At 52.6% G+C, this 27,590-nt stretch overlaps 1 protein-coding gene across 1 annotated transcript; it reads left to right on the top strand.

Moving 5' to 3' along the window:
- The first annotated feature begins 10,052 nt into the window (after positions 1–10,052).
- NFKBIE (NFKB inhibitor epsilon) lies at positions 10,053–27,282 on the top strand. Its single transcript, XM_006126550.2, has 6 exons — positions 10,053–10,880; positions 22,799–22,901; positions 23,292–23,517; positions 23,742–23,830; positions 24,289–24,537; positions 24,878–27,282. The coding sequence occupies exons 1-6, from the start codon at positions 10,510–10,512 to the stop codon at positions 24,941–24,943; spliced, it is 1,104 nt and encodes a 367-aa protein (XP_006126612.2). The 5' UTR covers positions 10,053–10,509; the 3' UTR covers positions 24,944–27,282.
- Positions 27,283–27,590: the final 308 nt, after the last annotated feature.

The raw sequence follows: 27,590 nt of genomic DNA, 5'->3' as shown, positions 1-27,590 counted from the left end.
TTTCTGATTGTTTTTTCAGAAGAGGCTTTTCTGGGCCTCTACACTGGACCAAATTTTGGAAAAACCTCCTCTTTTGGGAAAGCCCTTCTTCCTCGTGAAACGAGGTTTACAGGGCTTCCAAAAAAGCATGTCTGCTCTTCCACAAAAAATATCGGAAGAGCAGACGTGTTCCCTGGATACGGTGGAGTTTTTTCAGGATGCCTCTGGTATCCCAGAAAAAAACTCCATAGTGTAGACATAGCCTGAATGTATCTGGGGTATGTCTAGACTACATGCCTCTGTCAGCAGAGGCATGTAAATTAGAATACCCAACATAAAAATGGCTGCGCGCTGTGCCGGCTCAGCTGATCGTCGGCACAGTGCGCGAGCCAAGACACGGATCAGTCGACAAGGGAAGCCTTTGTCAACCGCTCCCTTATGCCTCATGAAACAGAGACATGTAGTCTAGACATACCCTATGTGTGACTGGACCACGAATGCTTTTTTCCATCCTGTGATCATGGGCCACCAATCCCTGCCAAATTTCCCTTTTAGCTCTGGACAATTTCTGTATAACAGATAATAAATAAATAATAATAGTCAATAATAAATGCACCTTGCACTTACCTCTGTTCCACAGTCAAAAAGAAACTCTTCTTAAAAAGACATGGCCAGGTTTTTAAAAAAGCTGGTCTCCTATAACATGAACAACACTTGAGATCATCAAGATCCTGATCCCATTTTTAGGATCTGAATGGGTGGGCCACCAGCAAACACATATGGCTCCTCAGAGGTGCAGAGCTGTGTTTGCCTGGATCCTCTTACAGGACTAGGGCCTATGTCTGAAAAAGTCTTAAAAATTGCATTTCCTTTTCCCCTTTCATGATGTTTGTTCATCCTCCCTGTTTTTCTTCTCATGAACAGTGAAAACAGAATGGTCAGTTTCCCTTTGGTTTCTAGTTAGTTTCAGGTTCTCAGGCACTGTCCCACATGCCAGTGTTTGGTTGGCAGTTGTTTAAAAAGCTCTGAGCCCAATTCTCCTTTGGGGATAACCCCGTTGAAGTCAATAGAATCACACTGATGTGAGGGGAGAACCGAGACCAATATTTCCACTGGATTTTTTTTTTAATTCATGAGTTACATGGCTTAGATAAGCTCCTTTGTCCTCTGTGGTACATTGCACACGTTTGGGATGACCTCTTTTGTCAAGATGGTGAGCTTTGCTAATAATGCACCATCTTCATTTTCCTCTCCTCAACTGCAGACACCCCCAGTCTCCTGCGAAGTATTCTGAGTAATATAAGCCAAGTGGTATTTCCTGTACTAAGTAGCAGATCATTAGAGCGACCACAAGATTCTACCAGGACTCTCAGCCAGATTTTCAAAAGAGCTCAGTCAGCACCCAATCTGATGAGCTCCTTTGGAAGTCTGGCCCTTGGAATGGGGGCTGAGCATCTTTAAGGAATCTGTCCTTTTGAACCTATATTCCTACCTTACTCCAGGGGCTTATCTCAACCTCTGTGGTGTGGAATTCAGACCAGAACTCTGGTATCTGGTGAGATGTGACACGGCCCAGCTAAAAATCCCATAAAAAAGCCTCTCCTATGGTACCTTGGGCCTCAGATCCCAGCCAGAACCTGGTAGAACAGAGGTCTGGGCTGGAGCTTGTGTGTAGGGAGATAGTTGAGACAGTTCTAATGGTATCAGAAGCCCTCTGTTCATCTCAAGTGAGGGGCTCCCTTCCTCTGACTAACTGAATTTTAGGGGCCTCTTCCACTGAGTCAGTGGAATCTCTTCGTCAGGGCTGGCTTGTGCCTCCAGTTGTGCAGATAAAGGTGGAGGAGGGGGAAGACCCCACACTCTAGAGAGCATAACAGTTCTGTGCTTGAGTGGGACTTAAGTGGTGTGTAGGCTTTATGCTGACCCTGAGGGAGTTCACCCTGAGAGCAGGCCAAGACAATAGGATGGGTAACTATGGAGGGGGATGAAGGCAAAGCAAGTCTTGTGCTCAGCAGCCAACATAATTTCTTCTCAACACCTTCCTGAAGTTGATTTGGAGTGGTCCTGTGATTTTGCTCAGTCCAAACAATTTGCACTCCCGATTCACCTCTGGGGAGCGGTGCATTTCTCCTGGGACCCCAGCCCTTGCCAACTTCCCAGTGTGTTTGTACTCCCCTACAGCATAGGAGGGCCACCCTTCTCCTCTGGCTGTAGTACAGATCTAAGAGCAGCCTAGCCAGGAGATAGCAGTTACCATCCCTGAGAGGAGAGTGCTGCATGAATCTATCACTCCTTTTCCTCTTCCTTACAATCTTCCCTGGGGCCAATCTAGTGCAAGTTAAAAGTGAAGGATGATCTGTTTATTGAAAGTCTCTATTTGTCTCCAGATCAACTACAGATTGAGTGTAAACTCCCTTTCCCATTACACTACTACACCTCGCCCTCTGCACCTACCACGAGAGCAGAGCTCTGCCCCTCTGGCTTCTCCAATTCCCAGCTCACCTACTGAGAGACAGTGGGCCACTTAGTATCTACTAGTGCTAGTCGCTGCTGTGACATGGGAATTGGACTGAGATCCAGCCAAGCCATCTCCTTCACTGTGCTGAGAGGCTCCATAGGCCATTTCCAGTCCCTGGAGTCAGCTAGTCCCCCATTCTACTGAACATATAGCCACAGCCAATGTGTAATTATAAGACCAGTTTATGGAATGCTAAGGGGTGTGGACTGAGGTAGGGTCCATGAATGCAAGGGTAGGATAGCACTTTATTAAAGTTCAAATCCACAAGGGAATGGCAGAGGTTTGTGATCCACAAGGTTAAGTAGCCACTTGATCTTCTCCTAGTGCTGGTGCTGAGCAGTCAGTTAAATTGTGAAATCTCCTCCCTGAGTTGGGAGGATAATCTAAGCTTCTTGCACATTTCTGGCATAATGGACCCAAACCATGAAGTTTCTACTCCCCAGCGACCAGCAACGCTGTGTATTCACATTACAGGCTAGATAGCAGCAGTGTGTAGTGATACTGACCCCTAGCGTCTAGACAGGAGAATTTTCCCTGGCTGTTTGTACTAGAAATACTAGCTCCGTCATTTGTAAAAGAAGCTGAAAGCATTTTTTTGGCCCAGAACTAGGATTTGGGGTTGGTTGGTTTAAATCTATAAAAAAAATAGAAATATTTCCCTGGTTTTTTTTAAATGTTGCTTGATCTGGATTGAAACATTCTGCTGAAATGCTGGAACACAAATATACCATAGTCTGGGGACTGGAAAATGCAACTAGCCAGGAAAAGAAAGGGAAATTAACCCCTGTAAATAGTTCAGTGAATGGCAAAAAGGCAATTAAACAGCTGGAGAGGGTGAGCAATGTTCATGGTTAAAGCTCTTCCCTCTGCATCCTCTAAAGAGATAAGAGAAACACATACAAAAAACTTCCTCTACTGTTGATCTTGACAGTGTCCCATGTGTGGGACTGTAATAGTTAGAACAGGGGATTAGGAGCCAGAATTCCTGGGTTCTATTCCTGATTCACTGGATGACTTTGTCTGTTTCCCCCTTTCACTCTTTTTAGAAATCTCTATTCAAGGCTCTCAGATGATTTTTACACCTGTTAATTGCGCAACCTATATAACCCCTTGGGAGATGAACAGGAAAGTGAAAGCATTACCCCACTGTTACAGCAGGGGAAACTGAGGCATGGAAAGAGGAAGGAATGTACCCAAGATCATGAGTCAGTGGAAAAATCAGTAAAGGAAGCCAGTTCTCCTGACTCCCAGGCCCCTTCTATAACAAACTACACTCCTTCTGTGACAATGAGGGACCAGACACCAGAAGGGGAGAACAAATAGCTTAAACTCCCCAAAATACGGAGTTAAACCAACTGTCAGCATACCATGTTATTTTGCTGTATATGAGTTTTTCAGGTAATATCTTTTATAGAAATGTGTGATGCGCTGCTCATAGCAGTCATTAGGAGCTATGCACACGGGTTATGCTTATGAATGCATGTCTGTGTGTGCATATACTGTATATACAGTTTATGTAGAGCAGGGGTCTCCAACCTTTTTAAGCACAAGATCACTTTTTGAATTTAAGTCAATCCAGGATCTACCTCAACTCCAAAAATCCCTGCCCTGCCTCTTTCCCTGGGGCACTGCACCTACACTACCCCTTCTCTGAGGCTCCGCCCTGCTCACTCTGTGGAGATGGGGAACATGAAAAGGGGGAGGATGACATCCTGACATCAGCACCCCATTCTTCCACTTCTTCCACCCTGCACAGCAAGCACGAAGTTCCTGGGGGCAGTTCCAAGACAGAGGGCAGGAGCAGCGGGGCGAGACACAGCTGAAAATAGCTTCCCAGCCAAACCAGTCAGGATCACCTGTCAGAGGCTCCAGGATCTACCAGTAGATCCTGATCTACTGTGGTGACCACTGAGTAGAGACCATGGGACTTTAGCATCGCCTCACAAGAGGGCAGGGAAGCAAGCAAGCAAGCAGGGGCTACCTCCCCAACCAGATGAGACTGGCTTGAAGCACCAAGTCACTGGCCAATCCAGAAAAAAAAAATTAACGAGGCACCATCAAAGGCACAGCATGAAGCTGGGGAATACAAGGTTTTCAAAAACTAAGACAGGGAGGGAATTTCCCCCACATTTAATATCTATTGCGACGGATAGAAAAAACTGCATATCTTTTTTAAAATGGAAAGGGTTTGAACTGAAGATCACCAACAACTTGGGGGACACTTGAGGAAGGAGGCTATCCATGAACACTAGATCCCTCCTATAGAGACTGGACATACTGGGGATCGCTTTTAAGGTAATGGGTAACTTTCATTAGAAAAGGGCCTTTTATCTAACACAGAAGTGTAAAGCCTTAGGCCAAGTCTTCATAATTATTTTCTGCATAACTGGCATGTCTCCTTCACTAGTCTACCTTTCAGTCTGTGGTTTTTCTGTGGCAGATGTATTTTTACCCCAGGCAGGTCTCTGGTGTACAGACTGTGTGGAGTAAAGGCACCAGAGACAGCTGATAAGGGGACCTGTGGGAAGTGATGCACAGTCCAAGAGTCTGGTAATTAAGAACTCAGGAAGGATGTGAGAAGCCCCAGGACTGGGTGAACTGTTGGTGTCATGCCGCAAAGAGTAACTAAGTGGGTAACCTTGGTCCTTATTGGCTCTCTCCTGGGGTCAGGGATCTGCACAGCAGAAAGGCCCTCAGAGTTGGAGGGCAGGCAATGACAGAACCCCTAGCTGGTCAAGGTTCTTAAAAGATCACACCCTCCCAAAGCCTGAGAATCCCAGCAAATCCCAGCAGGCAGAACAGACAGCACCAGGAGGGGGCTCACTGTTCAGTCGATCAGCTGGAAGAATCCTGTCATGGCTGCAAAGCAAATTGATGCTGAGACCCTTGGAGAGACTGAGTTGCCAACATTCTGGTCTGCTCTCAGTCCCCAGCCTACAACTCCCAGCCAGATCCTCTCCCTCCTTCTTCCCTTCTAGCCCACGGCTAGGGTCGTAATTGCTGCTGCCTCGCAAGGTGAGCAGGATGGTGCAAAGGGAGCAGCATTCCACACTCTGAGCCTTTACTGCCTGGTCCTAGGGCTGAGCCCTATTCTTGGGAAATCCCATTGTTGTACAAGCCAAGCTGGGAGATTCCCTTATGGCTGAGAGGGAACCAAACCAGCACTCGTCTTCCTTGTTTGGCCCACTGAGCCCAGAGAGGTCTGGCAGCCCCCGAGCTGAAAGCAAAGAAGTAGCTGAGTTTAAAGAGCATCCGCTTGAAGAGCTAAAGGGTTCTGGCTCAGTCCTAGAGCATAAGCTCTCTGGGGCAGTCTGTGTTTGTACAGGGCCCAGCCAAGTAGGTCCCCAATCCTGACAGGGGTCACTACAACAAACATTAATAACTTGAGGTGAGGTTGGGGGGCTTGTCACAGGATTTGCTTTGCTGTGGAGCTGCCTTGTGACCCATCCAGGAATTAGCTCAGGACCAGCCTGATGCCTACTCAACTCGTTTGGTTTCTCACCTGGGGATGGTCTCTCTCTGGGGTCAAGTTAATCCCTATTAATGGCTTTGCCCTCTGGCTACATGACTATAGTTTTCCCCAGTGGCAGGTAGGGGAATGTGGGTTCGTCTTCTACTCCAGCATCCTCCAGGCCACAGACCCTGTGCCCAGGGTTCACACGCTTCCCTGGGCAAATCCCTACCTTTCCATCCTCTCTTTAGGTTAACAGTGGAGCTTCCTCTGCTCCCTATAGCTAGCTTGTCACTCTCAGGTTTTTGCCAGTGTGTGTATCCCAAGGCAGGATCTCAGGGCTGACTCTCCCTTTGCCAGTTGTCAAGTCCTCTGTCCCTAAGGAATGACTGCAGAGTTCCCACCTGCAGCTTTCTTTTACCAAAAGCTTTGTGTCTTTATGACTGCCACAGCACCTCTCCCAGTTGGCTTCAACAATCCAATCACATGGTTAATTGGCCCCGTTCACTGAACCAGGCACGTCTGGGACTGACATCCTACCAGGGAGCTGTTTAGTCATACAGGGTGAAGCTAGCACCAGTGGCAGGTGCTGATCAGCAGAGGCAGTGTGTGGGCTGTGTTCAACGCTGACCTGCAGAGTGGGAGGGGATTTCCATCTTTAAGGCCTGTTCAGTTCTTGGCTTTGCTGCCAGTCCCTCAGCTGTGGCGGTGTGCTCTAGGATGTGGATACCTTGTCTGAAATGGACTGAGGCACATCCCGCCACCCCAGCCACATTTGATACCTCATGTCACTGTCTGCCTGGGCTAACACAAACAAGTGACCTGAGAATGAAAGGTCCTTGAGACAGGTGGTCACAGTTGTGTGGCTGGTCCTGGCCAGACTGTGTGGGTTTGATAGCCCACCAGTCTCACTTTGTTCTGCAGAACAAGGGTGAGACAAGGGAGTTAAATTTGGCACAACAGTCAACCAGAAACAGAGATGCTGCAGAAGATCAACCACACTGATAGCCAAAGGCAAATGCTGACAAGCTCAGTGGATTGGTCGTAGGAAGGCTCTGAGGTTTCTGGTTCCAGCTGAGCTCAGGCTAGCAGTGGAGGAATGTTATCCTCCAGTAGCTGTTGGACGGCCCATGTGTGCAATGAGTTTGTGGATGGAAAAGTGTCTACCTAGCAAAACCCATTGTTAACTTTGTCTCTAGGTGGAGTAAAAGCCAAGGAGCAGATAGGAGATAGAGATCTAATTCTCCACACATGTCAGAATGGGTCCTGCCAGGTCAAGAATGGAACATCTTGCTGGGTGGAGTGGGTTCCTGTAGTGTGTGTATGCTTAGTGGGGAGTTCATATGTCTGAGCTCTGTCTTTAAAGGGATCAATAGAAGCCATCAGCCCTCAGGGGCTGACTGTCCAGTCTCTCTCATCACTACTAAAGTCGAGCCATAAATCAATCCAGAACTGGGCTGGTTGAGGTGCTTTTTAAGACAAGACTGCAAGCTATGGGTTTGCTTCCCATCGTGAATCATATGCACACATTTGGGGCCTTAGCCAACTCTCAGCACTCAGGAGAGTAGATTCCAGCAACACAATGTCATCCACCACAGTGGGGCTAGCACTTGGTACAGGGGAATTGCACAAAGCAAGGACACTTGAGGAGGTGAGTGACCAGAGCCAATAGGGAACGCCTATTAGCGTATAAATTCAGGGGCAGGAGGGAAAAGGAGGTCACCCTTGTGCATTTATTGGACTTATTGACTCATGGATCGGATTTCCCAAGAGCTTCTTAGGAAGCTCCCCTTGTGCTCAGTGATTGGAAGCCATGCTCTGGAAGACACCAGTAATGAGAATCCCCTGAAAGGCCTGGGCATGTGCTGTTGGCTGCGGCAGAGGAAGGTAGGAATTCCCAGTTACTGCATCAGACAGTGGGAGACAGCACACTCTTAAGATCCCAGAATTTCCTGTTCTTCTGCCATCTGGCCATTCCTCGAACCAGTTGGCTCATCCACTGCTATGCTGCAGGATTTGCTGGACATGATGGTGAGAGGAGCTTGCACAGGCTGCTCCTCGTTGAGGATTGACAATCCAGGCTGTAGTCAAGAGCTCAGCAAGGCTGTGTCCCAGAGCTGGGACATCAAGATTGTCTCCCCATGCACCCAAGGTGAGAGGAATGTCAGCTGCAGACACATCCAAGCAGAACCAGGATGTAAAAGGACAGAACAGTCTAAAGGGCAGAGACAGTGATCCAGAGAGTGAAATTGATCACAAGCTAGAGGAAAACTTTGACCTTAAATTACTGACAGTTCCAGTGACTTCCTGCACTTGCCCTCCGCCCTCCCCTTCTCCCTCCACCCCCTCTTTGCGTGCTCTTTCTACATTTGTTTATACATTGTGGGTTCTGGAAGTAAATGCCTGACTGGCTGGTATGAATTACTGTAACACAGGCTCTCATCGACCTAATGCAACAGCTGCAGGATGGTAGAGGGAAGTTGCTAGAGTTTTGTAAGCAATCTAATCTAGGGTTTCCCTAGCACCCCTCACTATGGTATCTAGGAACCAGATCTTCAAAAGTATTTAGGCTCCTAATTTACATTGGCTTCCCTTGATTGACTGATGGAAATTAGAAGCCTAAATATCTTTCAGGCTCTGGGCCCAAGTGCTTCCCAGGAAAATTAGACTGGCATAGAGATCTTCCAAGTGGGTTTCAGGTGTCATTAGCTTTTCCCTCTTCCATGTTAGGTCCCATGCTTTCCTTTTGGCATTAACTGCCAATGGGCATCAGAAGGGTGTAAACCCTCAGAAAGGAAAGTGATGCATCCAAGACAGAGGAACTAGGATTTATGGAGGCTTCTGAGAAAAACAAAACAGGCTGAATTTCCAGGGAACTGTTTTAGTGATAAGACCAACTCTCTTCCAAGGAAAGGGGTGGAAACCTCATTGTTTGGAACCTTGAATATGTAACCAGACAAACTCTGGGCAAATCCATGATAGGGAACAATCCTGCAATGCAGGGGTGGGGAAACTAAGGCCCAGGGGCCAGATGTGGCCTCCAGCTTGCCTGGATCCAACCCCTGAGGCTCTGGGCTCCCCACCCCCGAAGTATTGGGGCGCTCACACTGATACTCCAGCCCCTCCTGCCACCCTTGTGGGGCTGGAGCACACAAAATCTACTAGCCTGGGCCCCCCTAGTCTCTGGTGTGCAAAGGGCATGTGGGGAGTGTCCTCCTTCTCAGTCAGGGGCATGTTAGTGAGGGGTTGTTTTGGTTAGGTTTGGTTTGGGGGTTTTTTTGCTTCTCACTTGTATGCAGGTCCCAACTGATTTTTCTGTGGATCGGCAGCCCCCAACCCAAAAAAGATCCCTCACCCCTGCTTTAATGGCTGTGGCTAGGGGGATGGCCTAGTTTGGACCATAGAAATCTTCTCTGTACCTAAACTGATGTGCAGCATTGAGAGACAGTATTATGCAGTGGTTATAGCTCTGGTCTAGGCTGCACAGGTTCAAAAACCAGGATTTGCAGTTCTATTTCCAGCACTATCACTAATGCATTACTTTGGGTTAATCACACCACCTCTCTGTGCTTTAGCCTCTATCTGTAGACTAGGATAATTATCTAAAGCTAGACAGAGATTATAGGCAGGGCTGGTGGCACCAACTATGTGTCATGTTGGCCCACAGGTCCTATTACATAGGCAGCCATAGATCTTATTGGATTAACTTGGTTAAAATGTGCATGTGTGAAAAGCAAATCTCATTTGCTCCCATCACTGGTAACCGGCCTATTCAGTGTAATTTCCTGGAGGCACCAGCTATGGTGCTTTGTCACCCACACAGCCTAGCGTTGCAAGATCCCTGCTCACTTCTACCGCAGACGTGTCTGTGATTGAAAGAGCCCAAAATCATCACCAGAGGGAGGGGCAGGCCCAGAACCCCTTAACAAACACGACCACCAGCAAGGAACTGGGCACACATCTCAGTCCCATGAGCATCCAAAGCCGGGGACAGACAGACTGACTCAGGATGCTCCCCCCCCCCCTTAATCTCGCATGGAAACAGCCCCGCTGCAAGAGGGAGGGGTTGGGGAATGTTAGCAACTTGGCTCCTCGCATGGGCCGGGGGAGGGGGCAGCGCAGGGAGCCCCAAAGGGGCCGATCCCGCTGGCTCCGGGGGCGGGGTCAGACGCCGGGGGCACTGGCGGCAGGAGCGTGGCGGGCTGCAGGGGCGGAGCGCAGCGGGGGAATCCCGGCGGCTGCAGACGCCAGCGAGGCGCGGCGAGGCTGCCCGGCCATAGGCCAAGCGGGCTGGGGGCGGCGCCCTGCCAGGGCGGGCGGGGCTGTGGACTCACACCGAGGTGGGAGGTTCGCGTTCGGCTGCCGCTCCAAGCCACTCGCCGGGCATGAGACCGCCGCGGCCCCCGCTTGCCATCCGGCCAAGGACCCTGTCCCGGCCAGGCCTCTAAGCGCCCCGGCCTGAGCCCTCCTCCCCTTCGTCCGGACCCCCTCCCGTCCCTGCCCGCGATCCGGATCCCCCTCCGCCGGCCTGCTGGGGCTTCTTGGGGGGCGAGCCCGCGCCATGTCTGGGACTCGGGGCTCGGAGAGAAAGAAGGAGACGCAGCAGGAGGGCTCGGAGCTGGAAGAAGGACAATGTGACTCGGGCATCTACTCGATCCCCTCCATCCGCTCCCTGCCCGGCCCGCCGGGGGAAGGGGAGCACCCCCCGGGCCTCGGGGACACGCTGCGGGAGAAGGACTCCGGCCCCCTGGGCAAAGAGGGAACCGACGCCCTGGAGGCGGAGGAAAGGGTCGACTCTACCTATGGCTCGGCCTCCCTCACCGAGCCCCTGACCGCGCTGGGGCAGTTCCCGGAGGAGGAGGAGGAAGCCGCGGAGGGGCTCAGCCAGCAGCAGCTAGAGGCGCTCACCTACATCTCGGAGGACGGCGACACGTGAGTGACCCTGTGGCTAGTGCCCTGCTCTCCCCCAGGTGCGGGAGGGACGCCCCAGGGAGGGGAGCCGAGTTTCTGTGGCCCAGTTCTGCCCTAGGCCGGGAGAGCAAGAGAGCCTGTTAGTCCTGCTCGGCGGTGTAGATACTTACCCCTTGGAGACTGAGCCGCTCATCTCGCACAGGGCCACCAAACGGCCATTAAATGCAAACGATTTCCAGCCCCGGCGTTTCTACAGTCACATTGACCCGTGGCTTACTAGAGGGGCGGGGGTCTGCGATCTGTGTTCATTCCCTAGCCTGCCTGCCCCCTGGACTCGACCAAGATGGGAAGCTGCAAATCTTTAGACTGGGAGCCAGACTGTAATTGAGGGACAGTCAGTGGAAGATTCCATGTCCTATCTCCCAGAGTCACCCTTTTTTCTTCTCCATAGTCACACATGCCCAGTGAAATGGACTGGGCATTTATCAGTCCATCTAAAATTAAGCCAGGTCAAATAGAACAAGCACAGAAAAAAGGAAATTGGCATTTACTTCTCAGTTCTGGGCTGTGGGAGCAGCAGAGTTAGGGCCCTGGATGGGACGTGTAGTCAGAATGATACAGAAATACATGTGCCAGTGTGAAGCTGGGTTTCTTCTTGTTTTGTGTCTGTCAGGAAATGGGAGACAAGGTCCATGCACAAAAATCTTCCCCTTTCACCTGGGAGAACACAAAGCTCTGGATAGCAGCTGCATGGGATGTTTTAGGTTGTAGCCACATGATCAAATGAGATATGTAGGAAAAGACGTGATTATGAAACACTTTAGTTCCCTCTGTGATGCAGGATAGAACCATGTTGGGGGAACATGGGTGAGCTGGCTACAGCACAATATGTGACTCATATTCCTCGACCTAAAATTACTTAGGCAGCTAACCTGTCAGCTTTGCAGGTTCTCTGGCTGAATGGATTTTTGTGCCCCTACTGAGGCAGTAGTTGAACCCTGCATCTGTTGTACTTGTGTGTTATAGCTTTGGATGTTATTAGCCTAAGGCCTCGTCTACATTTGCAAATCAGATTGAGGTGTTGCACAGGGCTGTGAAAAAATGTGTGTCCTGAGCACTGTAGTTAGGTTGACCTAATCCCAGGAATAGACAGTGCTAGGTCAATGGAAGATCCAGACAAGCCACAAAGTCACAGTGGTGCCAGGGGATCATTCTCCACTGTGTCTAGAAGATGAAGTCAGTTGGAGAGACCTTATGTTGCTTTATCGGGATCCATTTTATAGGGTTACTGAAGCTCTTGCTTGTCATGCTGACATGACCATTAGCCTCCAGCTAACTGGAGAAGCAATTAACTCTTGGTGGCACTTTTCACTCCCTCAAATAGTAGGAGGCTTTCCTGCACTGTCCAAACAGCTGCAACTGCACAAGTGCCCTCCCTCTCTGCCCCCTGGTGCTGTTTAAAACAGGAAATTGCAAGGAGTGAGGGGGGGAAATGCCTGCTATTTATGGCAAGGCCTTTGTGAGTTAGTGCTTAGAGAAGTGGGATGGAATTCGGACTGAGGGATATAACCCAAGAGTTCAGATTCCTGGGTTATAACTCTAACTCTTAGAGGAAGTGTGCTATAGTGGTTAGAGTAGTGAGGCTGGACTCCTGCATGTCGTTCCTGATGCAGCTGGGCCTGATAGTTTCAGAAGTGCCGAGCACTCCCCATTCTAGTTGAACTAGGCAGATGTCAAGTGCTCAGCGCCCCTCTCTGCATTCAGTTTTTCTGTGTGGATAAAGTGAGGCTAATGCTTGCAAGGCTGAATGAATGAATGAGAGGACAGCCCAGAACAACATGCAGTTTTGTTGTTCTAGGGAGGCAGACTAGATGACCCAAGAGGCCTCTATTTCTGCTTGTAGATTGCCAAGGAGCAGCAGTGAAGAGAATTGCAGTTGTCTCTCCTTGTGCTTTGCTTGAATTCACTCAGCAAGGTAGAGTTAGCATCAAGCTGATTATTTCTCAGCGGGTTCATTGGGCAATATCACTTCCTTGTAACCCATCTAATTATGAAAACACAAAAGTCCTGGGTTTAGAGCAAGTAGTTCCTGTTTCCTCAGCTGTCTGTGTTTGATTCAGTCCCTGATCTTGAGCGGCCAAACCATCTGTGGTCTTGTTGGGATAGAATGTGCTGTGAGTGCCCAGTGCCTTTCGTGGCACCTCTGTAATGATATTCTTCCAATCGGTAATGCTCTTTCCTGTGGGCTTGCCTGAGAGCCTGTGTCAGTGCGAGCTCTGTCCTCAGAGATAAGCTTGTTACCAGCCACTTGAAATCCTATCCAGAGCCTTCCATGGAAACTTATGTCAAAGGAGTGCGTGTAAATAAAGTCGATTGGAGCATCTGAGCCAAAACTGACTCACTCTGCTCTGAAACCATGAGGGGGGCTCTGGTGATGCAGCAGGGGTTAATGTATTAGCCAGCCTATCCTGGAGAAAATGAGTGTGATCCCAAGTGATACGAGTTAAGCCTCTGTCTAATCCCCGGTGGACACATTTGTTTGAGTTACACATTCTGCCTCATAATTGGTGATTTCTGGTTTGGAGATGCCAGGACTAGAATAGCGGGGGTGGGGGGACCTGCAGGTCAGGAGTGAGGTACACTGGCAGAGCTGGAACAGCGGCAATGTTGCAGGTCAGGAGCGAGGGATCAACAAAGTTATGAGACGGGTATTCAAGGACTGGCCTCCCCAGAGGTACTGCCATCAGGATTGAGGAATACCAAGGAGATTTGTGGATCGGGATTCTTCCCAGATGTTGGTAGAATTGGGTGGGTGAGCTCCCACATGCATTCCGGCATTAGCCTCTGCCTGGTAATGTCCGGCTTCTCCTGTTCAATTGACAGTCTAGTCTGTCTTTGCTAAATTGGATCCCAGTGGACTGACTCTGTGAAAGCTGGAGAGGGGTTTTCCAGCCTGGGAAAGGTCTGGTTGCTGGCACTGGGCAGGCCGGAGAGTAATGCTTTATTTGTGGCCTAGGCTCCTAATGAACTCACCCTCTGTTCAGGGAGTGACTCAGGGGAACTCCCGGCCTCAGGCCCTCACCCAGGAGCTGGAGAAGGGGGGTGGCAGTGGGGCAGGCTGCCCATAGTTACTTTTGATGAGAGCATTTTCATTCACATTCCAGTTCTGAGCACTCCACCCTGCCCTCCCAACAAGGGGATACTGACTGCTTCCCCTACCCCTGTAGAGACAAAGTGGATCCTGTAGCATTGAGGTTATGCCTCAGCTTCCCCCATGTGTGCCATGTCCAAGGTATTTCCTCTTCCTGCTTTCACCATCTTGGGCTAATACTCTGCTGCAGCCAAAGCATGGCCCCTGCAATTCCCCAGGCTAAGGCCTATACCTCCAACACCGATGGCTTTATTGGCAATCTCCATGTCAATTTGGATGAATAGACTACATATCCCAGCATGCAATGCTTCCTATTGCCCTAAGTAACTGTGCCTCATTGCATGGTGGGAGTCCTGGTGCTCACAGGGTTCATCTCTGTGGGAAAGCCTGGGGGCAGATGGCAGTGTATTTTTACAGCAGGTGTCTGCAGCCCCTTACTTGGGCAAAGCTCGGGGGTCCACAGCTCAGCCTACTGCCTGCAAAACGGTCTCGGTAGTTCCTCCACACAGAAATGGGGCTGGAGCTATTTTGGTAGCGCCGAAGTATCTGTGGTGTCTCGGAGGAGGGGAAGCCTCACTTCCTCCCTCTTCAGAAGCGTGGTTAGTGTCGTGCCTGCTGATGAGAAATCACGTGCCGGAGACGGAGGGTTGATAACCAGGGATTAGGTGGATTCACGAGTTAATCCAGGTCCCAGTCCAGAGGAGATGCTGTTTTAGTCTTCCTCTGCATGGTGCGAAGGTGACTGGCGTTGGCAGTGGCTAAGGCTACTGGACTTTTTTTTTTTGCCTTGCCTGGGACATGGCTCTGGCCTGCTTGCATCTGTCTGGTAATCACTGGGCCTAGGCCTCATACTGAGTGTCTCAGTGATGCAGGCAAGGTCAGCAGCTGCCCATAGTGACTGAAGGCAAGGAACCAGCTCCTGACCTTGAATGATGCTGTCCTGAAGCAGTGTTCTTGCAGCAGCGTGGCTGAGATTGTGCATGTTCAAAGTCATTGCTCCTACACTGCCACTCACTCATCCACTCTAGGAGGCGTTTATAGTGCTGACGCTGCCATTCTGTTTCACACCACGGTATGTGCAAAAGAGGGAGAAGAGGAGTCACTGGTGCTGGGAGAACCCCCAGCAAGCTAGATGGAGTTTAAAGAAGGGCAAATGAAAAAGGATGGGGGGGGGATTATGAATTATGGGGAAAGCTTATAAGAAGCCTCACTAGCGGATGACTGGGGGAGATGTGTGAATCTGCCAGTCACTGCAGAATGTTGCCGCCCAGGAGGGAATGGGCGAATAGCAAATGGAGATTTAAGCTGACTCTCTCCGCAAAAACTTCCAGACACTGAGATGTATTAGGCTGTGATCAACTCCCAAGGAAAAGTTTAGAAGCCCCAGTAGCTCAAGATCAAACTGTAGTAAATGACCATTATATATCACTCCTTCCCTAGCCACTGTAGGACTGGATGGACAAATAGCTGTACTGTCTGGTTCTAGGCCCCTGACTCTTCAGCTAGTCAGACAGAAGGCAGAATGTCTCCTTCAGGTGGGGTTTGTCGTTGTGAATGTAACTTTGTTTTGTTTCGAGCTGTCTGGAGCCAGGCATGACAGTGCTTTTGTGTGATGCTGACCATCCGGCTAACTGATTCATCTATGGAATCATGAGACTGTACGTCCCACTGCTGCTTTACATGTTCTGGGCTGCGTGTGTAAGGGATTCAGGAGGGCAGCTGCTCTTGTTTCGAAGGGACATTTGCAACTGTAAGCTAAAAATCCAACAAAATGCTAGTATAGCTGTAACAGGGAACAATCCAGCAACTTATGGGGCTTCTCTGTCTCTAAATTCCCCAGGACTGATTCTGACACCCTTGGGGAGTTCTCACACTGAGTTATCCTGTTAATTTCAGTGAGGCTGCTTCTGGATTAGGGTACCATTCGGTATGTGTAAGGTTAGCCCAGTCTCAAACTGTGGTGCTTATATATCCATTTGCACACCTTTTCTCCTCCATTATTCTGGGATATGCCCTCTCCTACTGACTGAAATGGTATTGAAAAGTCTGTCTCTGTGGGGTTTGGGATGCTAGAAGTGAGGGATCCTACACCCCATAATAAGACCATAGAGCCCTCTTGCTTCCATTTCACTAACTGACTCTCTTCTCCTCCTTCCTGGGATGCACAGAGCTGGAGATGCTCTTCCCAATGAGAGGTCACAAGGCCACAGGGAAAGGTATGAGCTCACATAGCACCATCTTCAGGCCTGGAAAAATATGTCTACTAGCCAGGCTGAAATACATCAGTGCTTCAAGCCACAGCTCCGCCTGCCTGGTTATTGGGTACTTAGAGCCCAAAGACTCCACTAGGGATATGAAAGGTTAGTCATTAACCGGTGGGGGCTGGAACAGCTCCCCTCCTACCGCAGGACAGGGGTTGTTCCAGTTGTTGCAGGCGGAGGCTGCTTTGGACACGCTCGGGTACACAGTGGACAGGGTGGGGCTGAAGCAGCCCATGCTTACATACTCCCCCACCCGCACCCCCTTTAGTCAGTTAACCAGTTAAACGTAATGTTTAGCTGGATAACCAATTACATGGGCTTTTACATCCCTCGTCTCCCAGGTGTCTGAACTCTGCATCCATCACCAAATCACTCAATCCAGGCAGGGCCACGCCTCCAAAAAACAATTGCTGCCATCTCCCAACACACACACCCTGGTGAATTCTGGGTAGCCTCATCAAACACACAGAACCCTTTGCTTGAATGGCAAGAGAGATGGGGACTGAGTTTCCTCTGCTTGTGAATCAGATCGTTGCTTGCCTCAAAATAGTGTGCAGAAGAGACTGGGGCGAGTGGCCTTTTCTCCAGGACCCACTCTCACATGAAGAGCCTGATGCTGAGATAATTTAGTCCCTAAGCTCCAGGTGCCAGGGTGCCAATGCCCCTTTCCTAAAACCGGCATTGGCGCTGTCTCTCTGCACATGTCATTGCATCGGTCACACTCAGATCATTGCTGTAAAAGCTGACAAGGTGCTTTTTTAATTATAGTTCATACAGTGCACTTGGACAAACTGGAATCTCTCCTGGGCGAGTTAGTGGATTTTTTATGCCTGGCCCCTGTGTCTAGCAGGGAACTTTCCATTTGCCAGTGTCCTATGCTTGTCTTCTCTCTTCCCCCAAACCACCTCCTGCTGTTGAAACTCCAAGTTAGTGATTGAAGGACAGTGGCAGAGATGTATGTGGGGAAGACTGGAATAGTGGGTAGAGCGGAGGCTATGGGTCAGAAGTGAGATGGGCCTTCAGAGTGGGAGGTACAGTAGCAGAGGTGGTGTAGTTCAGGTGCAAGATGCATTTGTGGAGTTGTGTGGCAGAGGTTCCTGTTGGTCTGCTTCAGGAAGCGGGTGTTAGGAGGGCAGGTTAGAAGGCTAAACTGAGAGAACAGGATAACTGGAATTCCCCTGCTGCTTTCCTCAGGAATGTGTGCTTTCTGTTTTCCACATCTTGCTGCTGGCTCTATTTCCTCCTTTCCTCCCATGAACAACCAAGTGTTTACTGCCCACACTGATATTTGCATGATTTCCCACGGGTTTGCTGGGAGAGAGTGTGGAGCGGAGTGAATTTTCTCTTTAACCTGTGAGCAGGAAGCCCGAGTGGGGGAGGGAAGGGCAGCAATAGAACAAATCATGTCCGATGTTTAATCCTTTGTTCTGGATGCTTGTGGGCTGTGAGGATAAATGAGACTGCAAGGCAACACTGCCTGATTTGGGATCTCAAAGCCCAGATCAGGATCTGTATTGCCAACCCCACTTCTCAGAGGAGAGACTGAGGCACAAGCCAGAGTACTTCCTCAAGGTCTGATGGCAAGTCCATGGCAGAGCTGGGAATAGAGACCTGGATCCCACTCCCCTACTCGAACGGCAATGAGTCTGCGGGGTGGCTAAAGCTTTTCTTACCACGTGATTGGGATTATTCCCTGAGTATAGAAGCCATCGTTCTCAAGTCAGCCACCTCCCTTTGCTTGTCATGGAATCAGTTTCAGTCCTTGTCTTCTCTGCTTTTTCCTCTCAGCTGCTTGGAGCAAGGCACAGAACCTGCCAGTGCTCTGTGTAAAATCAGGCTGTGTTGTAATGAATCCAGAACCATCCAAGATGTCACAGCAGTGGCTTTGCTGCATGCTGAGTCTACTGGGAGCTTTTTAGGAAGAGAACTCTGACCTCCCTGCTCCAGCTGGGGATCATACAGTTAACTAAAAATAATCCCCATTAGCTGTTCATGAGTTTGAATCCCCATGTGGCCATAGGAAGAGAGGGGGGGCAGTGTAGATGCTGTGACCCACAGCTGACTGCTCTGAATGCCATGCAGCAGAGAGTGGTGATGCATGTATGTTTGCATCTGCAGTCTCTCTTTGCCTATCTAGTTAGTTTCAAGGTTGTTTCTACTACAATAGGCACAATCTCAGTTGGGACGACTAGGTTCTAACCCAGTGGTGCCCCAGGAAAAACACAGATCAGGCCGTTTCAATGGACATGGGAGATAAATGGTGTGAGAGGAAATGGAGGCTGTGGGAGGGGAGGAATCCCCTTGCCTGAGAGCACTTAGTATGCTAGTGGCAGGTCTGAATGTCAATCAAATGGCCTGTCCCACAGCATCATCACCCTTTGCAGTTCCCATTGTCCCCTTTAACTGCCCCCCTGCCCTTTCCCAAGCTCCTCTCACACCTGCTATGCCATTTGGCCATAACTAGTGTTGGAGGAGAGGGGAACAAGCTGGTGGAAGGATGAAAGGGGGCAGAGTTAAGGGTGTGTCTGGTGGTGTATGGTAGCTGTGGCAATGAGACCGTGCAAGTCTCCAGGTGAAGGTGTAGAATGGGGATAGGGAAGATTTTTTTTTTTTAGGTGGGGGGGCCACTGACCCACAGAAAAATCAGGAGCCGCACTCAAGTGAGAAGCAGAAAAAAAAACAACCAAAATCCTCACTGACGTGGCACCTGACTGAGAAGAAGTAAGACACTCCTCACATTTCCCTTGCTCAACAGAGCCTAGGGGGGCCCAGCCCTACGGAGGGGAGGCAGATGGGGTTGGAGCACCAGCGTGGGCTCCCCAATGCTGGGGGAGCCCTGAGCCTTGGCGGGCTGGATCCAGGTAAGCTGGGAGCCGCATCCAGCCCCTGGGCCTTAGGTTCCCCAGCCCTAGAGTAGAGGGTATATTTTACTAGGTGGCTTGCCTGTCCATTTCCTTGCCCTGGGTGGGTGGGTGGGTGGGTGTGTGTGTGGCAACCTCAGCTGCTTTGCAATGAAGCCGCCTTTATGGTGGTGGAGTCATGTTGGTCCCAGTCTATTAGCAAGATAAGGAGGGTGAAGCAGTAACTTTTACTGGGCCATTCTCTGTTGATGAGAGCTACCTAGAGTTCTTCTTCATGTCCGAGTGTGGTGCATGGGGCCAGGCACCTGGCTGGGCCAGTGGTATTCTGTATGCTCATCGCTGACAATATTGAGACCTAGGAAGGAGTAAGCCTGAGGTCTCTCTCATACTTTGTCGGGTCAGAGGGGTTTCCACTCTGGCACAAGAGAATCCTGAGCCCTTGCTTGCATCATTATGATGCCTCACTCTGGCACCATCCCCTCATGCCGCTGAGGGCTTGAGACCGTTGGGATCTCTGTGCCTGTTTCAGGAAGGCGAGGCCTGGCTGCCATGTGATCAAGGGGAAACAAATGTGGAAATGAGACCGGGGAGAGGAAATGCTCTCAGCTAGGCATGTCCCAGATGGCACTGACTTTCAGGTGAAAGTCCCAAGCATTGATCAGCACTGGCAACCCAGCGCACATTCCTAGTGCCTTTCCATGGCACATCTCAAATTGCTCTGTGGGGCTGTAAAGGCGGAGTGGTTTTACTCCCTCCATTTCGCAGTCAGTCCCCTTGCTTGGTCAGGGTCACATAGAGCAGCTGCCTCAAACCAAACTCTTTCTACCAAGAGCTGGGGGCGGATTGACACACTTGGGTTTTCAGCCTTCAGCATGTGACTGGCCTACCTTTCCCCGGCCGCCAGTTCTGGGTATGATGTGGAGCGTGCATTGGAGGGTGGGGGATTCCGGTGAGGGGACCGGCTTGGTAGGAATTGCAGGGGGCTCCATGTACTTTCACGCCCGGCCTGGCCTCAGTCCCCTGGGAGTTGCTGAGCTCCGGAAAGTGAAAGCAGCAGAAGTTTAAAGTTCAGTCAGAATTGCTCTGGAAAGTCCCGTCTTATCTAGTGTGCATACCTGCTGAGGCGCAAGGCCCCGCCTGCAGCCCTGCTGAGCCCAGGGGGACTGGGAGGGACACAGTGGGAGCTGCCTCATGGAAACAGGGGCTGTCCCTGGTAAATGGGGGAAGGTGGCCCAGATGCAGGAGCCACCAGGGACCTTGTCTGTGCTGAGCTTTGGCAGGAAGTCTCCCAGGGCATTTTCCTGGGGAGCTGGGAATGGTGCAGTTGCTGGGTAAATGGGGCCCAGGCTCTTTAGCTGCCATGTGGATCAAGCTACATGCAGCTCTGCCAATGCCCCTCTCTCCTGACCAGCAGCCCCCCTTTGCGCAGCGCTGTGCAATGGAAACTCTGCTTCTCTCCTTTCCCCGCTGACCACCAGTGGCTGCTTCCAGTCGGTATTCCCCTGGCTGAATGCCCCCTCCCCACACACGCAGCTGCCAGTTGCTCTTCCCCCTAGGCTGGGAGCTGTAGTTGTGCAGGGGGGCCCCTCCCCCACCCCCATTTGTTGCTCAAGCTGTGGGTGGCCACTCCTTCCCCCAGTGCAGCAGGGGAATTCCCCCGTGCCCATGTGACCCGGGGCTTCCCCTGGGGCAGTGCAGCACAGCACAACACAGACACTTGGCTTGGCTCTTCCTGCTGTTCCTTCCACCCCAACTTAGGGAGGGTCCCCTGGCTGCAGACAGATCCGCACTTCTGTCCCTCCTCAGCAGTGAGGTGCGGGAAAGAGTCCAGCACTGCCCCATGTAGCACTGTGCCTCCACCCCCCCTCTGTGAGAGACTACCAGTCACACTGGCCACCAGGCCTGGTGTGCCATCCAGGGCACCTCTTGCTCCCCCTACCCCTGCGGGCCTCCAGGACTCTAGCCTTTATCCTACAGTCGTCTCCCACCATGAGGGGGCTGCTGGGTCGCGGTGCCCCCAGTGAGTGAGCAGCGCCCCTAATCTCCCCTGTGAACAGCAGCTTGTCTGGCCCATAGGGGCACGTGGTGGAAGCTGAGCCCAGGCGCAATGGAGCACGGCTGGCGGGGGCTGGGAAGTATGGGGAAGAGCTCACCTCCAGGGCTTTGGGACTCTCAGGGCTTGTTAGTGCCCCGGTCGCACCCCCCTTGCACCCCCTTTGCTCCCAACTGCACCCCGCTAGAAGATTGTGTCGTTGGCAGTGAGATTCCAAGCTGGCCATGCTGCCTTGCCCATTGCTGGGCTCCAGGCGCGGTTACAGGTGCCTAACAAAGTCCCCTTCCTCATAACTGCATCAGCCTGGTGCTCTGCTCCACAGGGAATGCAGAGTCCAGTTCAGGGGTCCTGCCGGGGTGTTCAAAGCCTTCCCGAGGTTGGGCCTGGCTCCCACAGCGAATCATCCCTCTCTGTGTGGGAGACTGAGCTCACGAAGGGCTGGCCTGAGGCTGGAACTGTTTCCCACAGGAGATAAGAGACCTTGCTGTAAGCAGAACAAATGCAAAACTTGCCTCCGACTTAGTCTATCACATACATGCAGCCACCCCCGCACGCATCCTAGTGCCAGCCCAGTTCTCGGCCCGGCAGGGCCTTGTAGCCAGAGTGGTGGTGGTGTGTCAGTCTTTAGGTGCCTTGGAGGTGCTCAGACACCTGGCTCTGGGGGCCAGGTCTGGCTCAAGAGGGGGCTCAGAAGGGGGTTCATGGCTCTGCTTGGGGGTGGCTTTTAGCGCTGAAGTAACAGCAGGCTTTCTGTGCAGGACTGGAAATTCCCTTCAGGTCTCACTCTTGTTCTGACTGCTCGGGTGCGACAAGGACCAGTGTGAAACTCGCACGAGTGCGGCTCGTGGGCTCTCACACGTGTCTTGGCGTCTGGGGCCCTGGGCTCAATCTTCTGTGCAAATTTCTGTGGGAGCTGAGAGCTGGGCCCAGGTGGGGCAGCCAGCTCTAAGCAGGCAGTGGTAGGGGCTGAGTCCTGGGAGATGTGGTTCCATTCATCTGCCATGCACCCCCTAGCTTAGCACTGAGGGTGGGGGCTGGGAAGCCAGTTCTGTTTTTAATCTCTCCTCCTGTCGACCCTCACCCAGTTCATTCCCAGACCAGTCTGAGCTGGGGCAACCCACTCTTCCTCAGTGGATGCGGGTGTATTTCCAAGAATCCAGTTCTGGCTGCTGCCCTAGTCTGGAACTCCAGAAAATGTCAGGTGGTCTTCAGCTAATCTCCCAGATCCCTCCCCTTGCTGTGTCCCACGGCAGTGCTGCCTGCCCTTGAGCCAGGAAAGCAGAAGTGCTGTGGCGGGGAGGGGGGGAAAGAGAGAGTGGAATTCCCCTTGCAGCTGCTGGCCAGCACTAGGCTGCAGCATGTCCCTGGGCTTCCTAGACCTTCAGGTTTGGGTCCTGGCAGAAACAACTCTGCCCTTCCTGCTTCTGAGAGGCTAGGCTAAGTTGCTGGGTCTGGGTCTCAGGCTGACGCTAAAGGGTTGGGGGCTGCTGTAGCCTGGGCATGGAAGGGTTCCTCTTCCAGCTCCAGGGCTGGGGCGTGGGAACGTTTCTCTCTGTGGGGCAGTGGTGTGGGAGCTGCAGCACTGACCCATCTCCTCTTCCTCCTCTGTGCAGGCTGCTGCACCTGGCGATCATCCATAGCGTGCGAGCACTGGCATTCTGCTGCATCACCCAGCTGCCCAGGGAGGTGCTAGAGATCCAGAATGACTTGTTTCAGGTATGTGCTGGGGCAGGAGGGGGGAGTGCTCCAGTCCATGCTAACCCTCAGGAAGGGACCGGCAGAGGGACTATTCCTCACATACCCCATTCCCCCAGACTCTGACCTTGCTCCTCACATACCCCATGCCTAGACCTCCCAGGGGTCTGAAACACTCTCACCCCCAGGGTCAGCTGTAGGTGTTTGGGATGCCTTTACTCAAAGCAGTCCTGCAGGTACCTGCCTTTGGCTGGTGTGTGCGGTACCCAGAGAGGACTCTAAAAATGCAGGCACTCAAACTGGCACAGTACGCAGCCAGTTAGCAGAGATCCCAAGCCATCGTGAGCACCTTGTGGGGCCCCTGTGTCCTCCCAAAGCCGCCCGTGACCCTGGCTGTCTTGCTGCCCGCAGACCCCACTTCACCTGGCTGTGTACCTGGAGCAGCCCAATGTGGTAAGGGCACTGATCCACAAGGGGGTCAGCCTGACCCTACAGGACCGCAACGGCAACACCCCTCTGCACGTGGCCTGCGAGCAGCAGAACGTGCAGTGTGCCAAGCAGCTTCTGGAGCCAGCCCCCGGGGAGAGCACGGAGCCTCAAAGGAGCCTGCAGGACCTGCAGCTCCAGAACTGGCAAGGTAAGGAGCAAGGCGGGGGGGTGGATCCAGTGCCCAGCTCTGTAGCTGCAGGGGAGGCATGGGGGTGGGGTGCTGCGCTCCACACTGAGATGCCCTGGGCACGTACCATCCTTTGGTGATTGTGCCTGGCAGTGTCCAGCGGGGCCCTGGTCTGCAGGTGGGGCTCCAAGCACTACAGGGATACAGTGCAGCAATAGCAGCCTCTGCGTCTCTTTGCTCCCCAGGCTTAGCCTGTCTGCACATCAGCACCTTGAAGGGGAATCAGCAGCTGATGGGACTGCTACTGCACAGTGGCGCGGATATCAACGTCCAGGTAGGACATGGGCTGGGGGGTGAGGGCAGCTGGCCTTGGCATTGCCAGCTGTACTGCTCTGTGCCCCTTTGCCAGGTCAGTGTCCGGAGGAGTCCCTCTGGCCTCCCAGGTCAGGGATGCTGGATGGTGCCAAGACTGGTTCTCTAGGCAGCAGTGGATTTGATGGGGCGTGGGCCCTTGTGGGCACCAGGCTCCCAGGTGGAAGGTCCCAGCTCCATGCCCCTAGTCCCTGGAGCAGAGAGGAGAAACCTCTCCAGATCTGCCAGGAGTAGGCAGGGACCAGGGGCAGGGCCAGCAGGTTCCCTTCTGGCTGGGGGGGGCACGTGCCCGTTGCGATGCAGATTGTGCACCCCATCAGGGTTCTGCCCCATGGCCATATGCCCTGTGCTGGTGGCTGCAGGGGGCGAGAATGGGTCAGAGCAGGGCCCCTTCTGACTCCTGTGCATGGTTGGTTCCAGGACGGCACAAGTGGGAAGACACCCCTGCACCTGGCAGTGGAGAGCCGTGACCGCAGGACAGTTAAGTACCTGCTCAGCAAGGGGGCCCACGTGGACGCCCCAATGTACAACGGCTGCACCCCACTGCACCTGGCCGTGGGCAGGAAAGATGCTGCCATGGCTGCCATATTGTACCACTCGGGGGCTGACACCCTGCTGAGGAACATGGAAGATGAGACTGCCCAGGACCTGGCCGACGGCAACGATGATGTGAGTCTGTCCCTGCTCTCCCCTGCAGGGAAACGTGGGGAGGGGCATCCCGGGAGCTCGCTGTGGCCCTGGGAGGGGAGTGCTGGAGTCAGTGCCTCTGCTGGTGCAGCAGGGGGTGCCGTAGGGCTCAGGGCAAGGGGGGTGGGAGGAGCATGCAGTTGCCCTGTTTTCCCCACCCCACTCAATGACACGGCGATAGCCTGGGATCCCTTGTCAGTACTAACCCACTACTCACGGTGCCCCTCCTGGGGCTGGCTGGGCATTGTTGGCCCCCGCTCCAGCAGGGAGTAGTGTGCTCTCCCTGGCACTAACCTGATCTCTGGGCCCTTTGCCTTGGCAGCTCCTCGCCCTCCTGCCTTTCGATGACCTGAAGATCTCTGGGAAGCCGGTAGTGTGCGCCGACTGAGCGCCCAGACTCTGACCGACTGCGGGGGCCGCCCCCACCCAGCCATGGCACTACAGCTGGCAGGAGCGGAGCCAGCGCAGGAGATCTTTTCCCCCCGTAGCAGTGTGCATGGTCCCCAGCGCTCTGCCCGAACACCCTTGCCCTGAGCAGGTGGCAACTGGAGGAAGCTGGCCCCCTGAGCTCTGCACGAGACCCTCTGATGGTGCTTCTGGACTGCTGCTGCTCTCTCCCCCACCTGCAATGGGAGCAACCAGCGGGGGGCTCCAGTCTCAGATTGTATGGAGGAGTAGCTGGGAGGGGGTTTCCTCATCCCAGACTCTGCAGTGGGGGGGTGCTGCTTCCCTACGCCTCTCAACACTGCTGGAGCAGTTGTGGGGGCTCCCATCACCCTTCCCAGGGAGACATAAACACTTGATTTTTATGCCCAAGTTCTGGGCCTCGTGGTTTCCCCAGCAACCGCAAGGGGCTGCGCACTCTGACTTCTTGCCGCTTGAAACCTTCAGCACCTCAGGGGCAGAACTGATCCCTACCCCTACCAGCCCCTCTCCAACCAGGGGGAAGCTGGGTCAGATCTGACATGAAGATAAGCAGGCGCCATTGTCTGGAGGGATGTAGTTGGATGGGGAGATACAGAACCTAGTACGGGGCCCGTTAGCCTGTTCCCAAGGAAATCCCATTCCCTGTCGCTCTTCCTGCGAGAACCCAGTGTAGCTAATGCTGCTCCCATGATGGGTCAGTTCCAGCCTGCTAACCTGCACTCCCCACTGCAGTCGTAGCTGGACTCCCAGCAGGAGGGGCGGGGAAAACGGGGGTTTTATTCTTAGTTCTGCTACTGAGTGGCTGTGTCACCTGAGGCAAAGTGCCTTGCCCTGCACCTCAGTTTCCCCCCTGAAAGGTAAAACACACAGAGCAGTGCTCATGCGCATGTAGAAAACTTGCTCCCAAGCTCAGTAAAGGGCCTGGAGATGCTCCCGTGAAAGAGACTGGAGAGGGGCCAAGGGTCCTCCTTGATGATTAGTCAGTTCCCCTCTTGGGGCTATGTTTCCCTCACCCCACCCCCAACGCGGCTGCTGCTCTGTGGCAGGTGTATACATAGGGAGTGTAGCACTGGGGAGCCGTGGGTGCCCAGGACCCCATTTAAGCTGGCAGTGTTCTCAGCTCGCTGCTTCGACCTGGCTGTTTCTTGCATGGGGGCAAGTCCTGGATGGCGCAATCACCCAGGATGTGCTGGAGAGCCTGCTCCTTCCTCCCCAGTTCTTGGAAGGGCTGCTGCAGTGGAGTTTTGCCAGGAAAAGCTGCAGAACTTCTTAGCAAGCTCTTTGGGAGCCTCGGCGTAGCCTCTGTGGCTCCTCTGGGCTGCTCCAGGTCATTTGCTCTTTTTCTTTCTTACTCCCGCATTTTAGCATTTATTCCCTCCCTGCTGAGGTCAAAGATGTGTTGAATGTACTGGCCTCAGTCAAAATCTAGTGGCAATGGCTCAGGGGTGGCTCGGGAGAGCTGTCTTCATTTTGATGTGATCTCCTGGGTCTGCTCCGGAGAGGCCTAGCACTGGACGAGCGGAAGGAGCAGAGGCTCAGGACTGAGGGTAGAAGTGTGTGCCAGGAGGGCGGGGGTTGAGAGAAGAACTGGAGGGAAATTATTTTTCAACTGGGGAGCCTTTTAAAAGAATCATCTCTGAAAATCTGGTCTATGCTGCCACCTTGTGGCCGCTGATGGTATTGCAACTCGACACTGCTGCAAGTTCCTTGTGTGGCTGGGTCTCTGTGCTGAGCCCCTGGCAAGGTGCGGTTTGCTGGCTGCTCTGACTCCTGTGACAGGGACGGTGGGGAGGGGCCTCAGGTGTGGTGCTAGGGAAGCACAGATGGCCTGGCCTGTTGCTGGTGGGTAGATCAGAGGCATTCAAATGTTATTTAAAGAATAAATGGATCAATCCTCTAGCAAATGATGTCTGTGCTGATACCACTCTCCTCCTCTGCCCTCATGACTTTGTGCTGGGGGAATAGCCAGCTTGGGAGGGGGGATGCTGCTGCTCAGCCCCCAAGAAGGCACTCTGGGAGCCGGGGTGAAGTTGTGGTGGCACTGTCCTGCTGCCAGTGCTAGAGCTGTGGTTCTGGAAGTACTTGTACCTTGAGCGGGTTGGTGGAGACTGACCACTAGTGTACTGGGAGATGCCTGGAGGTTACTGGGTGCCAGGCCGGAGCACTGGCCACTAGGGCCACGTCCCAAAGGCAAACAAACCAACTGGCCTCAGCATTGCAGGGGTCTGTCGGCTGGGCTGCATTTGGATCATTCCAAACAGCTTTCTGCAGGACCCTGTGGGGCTCAGAGGACTGAAGTGGAGAGAGCAGGGGCCGTGCAGTGGCTGCCAGAGCTTCTGGGCATGAGTCTCAGCTGTGGGAGGACAGTGTGGTCTGGTGTCTCGCAAAACTGTGAGACTGCGTAACAGAAGGACCCATTAAATTATCATTGCCAAATGCAAAGACATGCATATTGGAAAACATAACCCCTAACAATCCCTACACAATGCTGGAGTCTAAATTAGCTGTTATCACTCAAGAAAGAGATGTTGGAGTTACTGTGCATAGTTCTCCAAAAACATCTGCTCAATGTGCACCAGCAGTCCAAACTGATAATGTTAGGAACCATT

This window comes from Pelodiscus sinensis, chromosome 3 (genome assembly GCF_049634645.1).
Source record: "Pelodiscus sinensis isolate JC-2024 chromosome 3, ASM4963464v1, whole genome shotgun sequence".
Classification (NCBI taxonomy): Eukaryota; Metazoa; Chordata; order Testudines; family Trionychidae; genus Pelodiscus; species Pelodiscus sinensis.
This window is presented reverse-complemented; position numbering and strand designations above follow the sequence as displayed.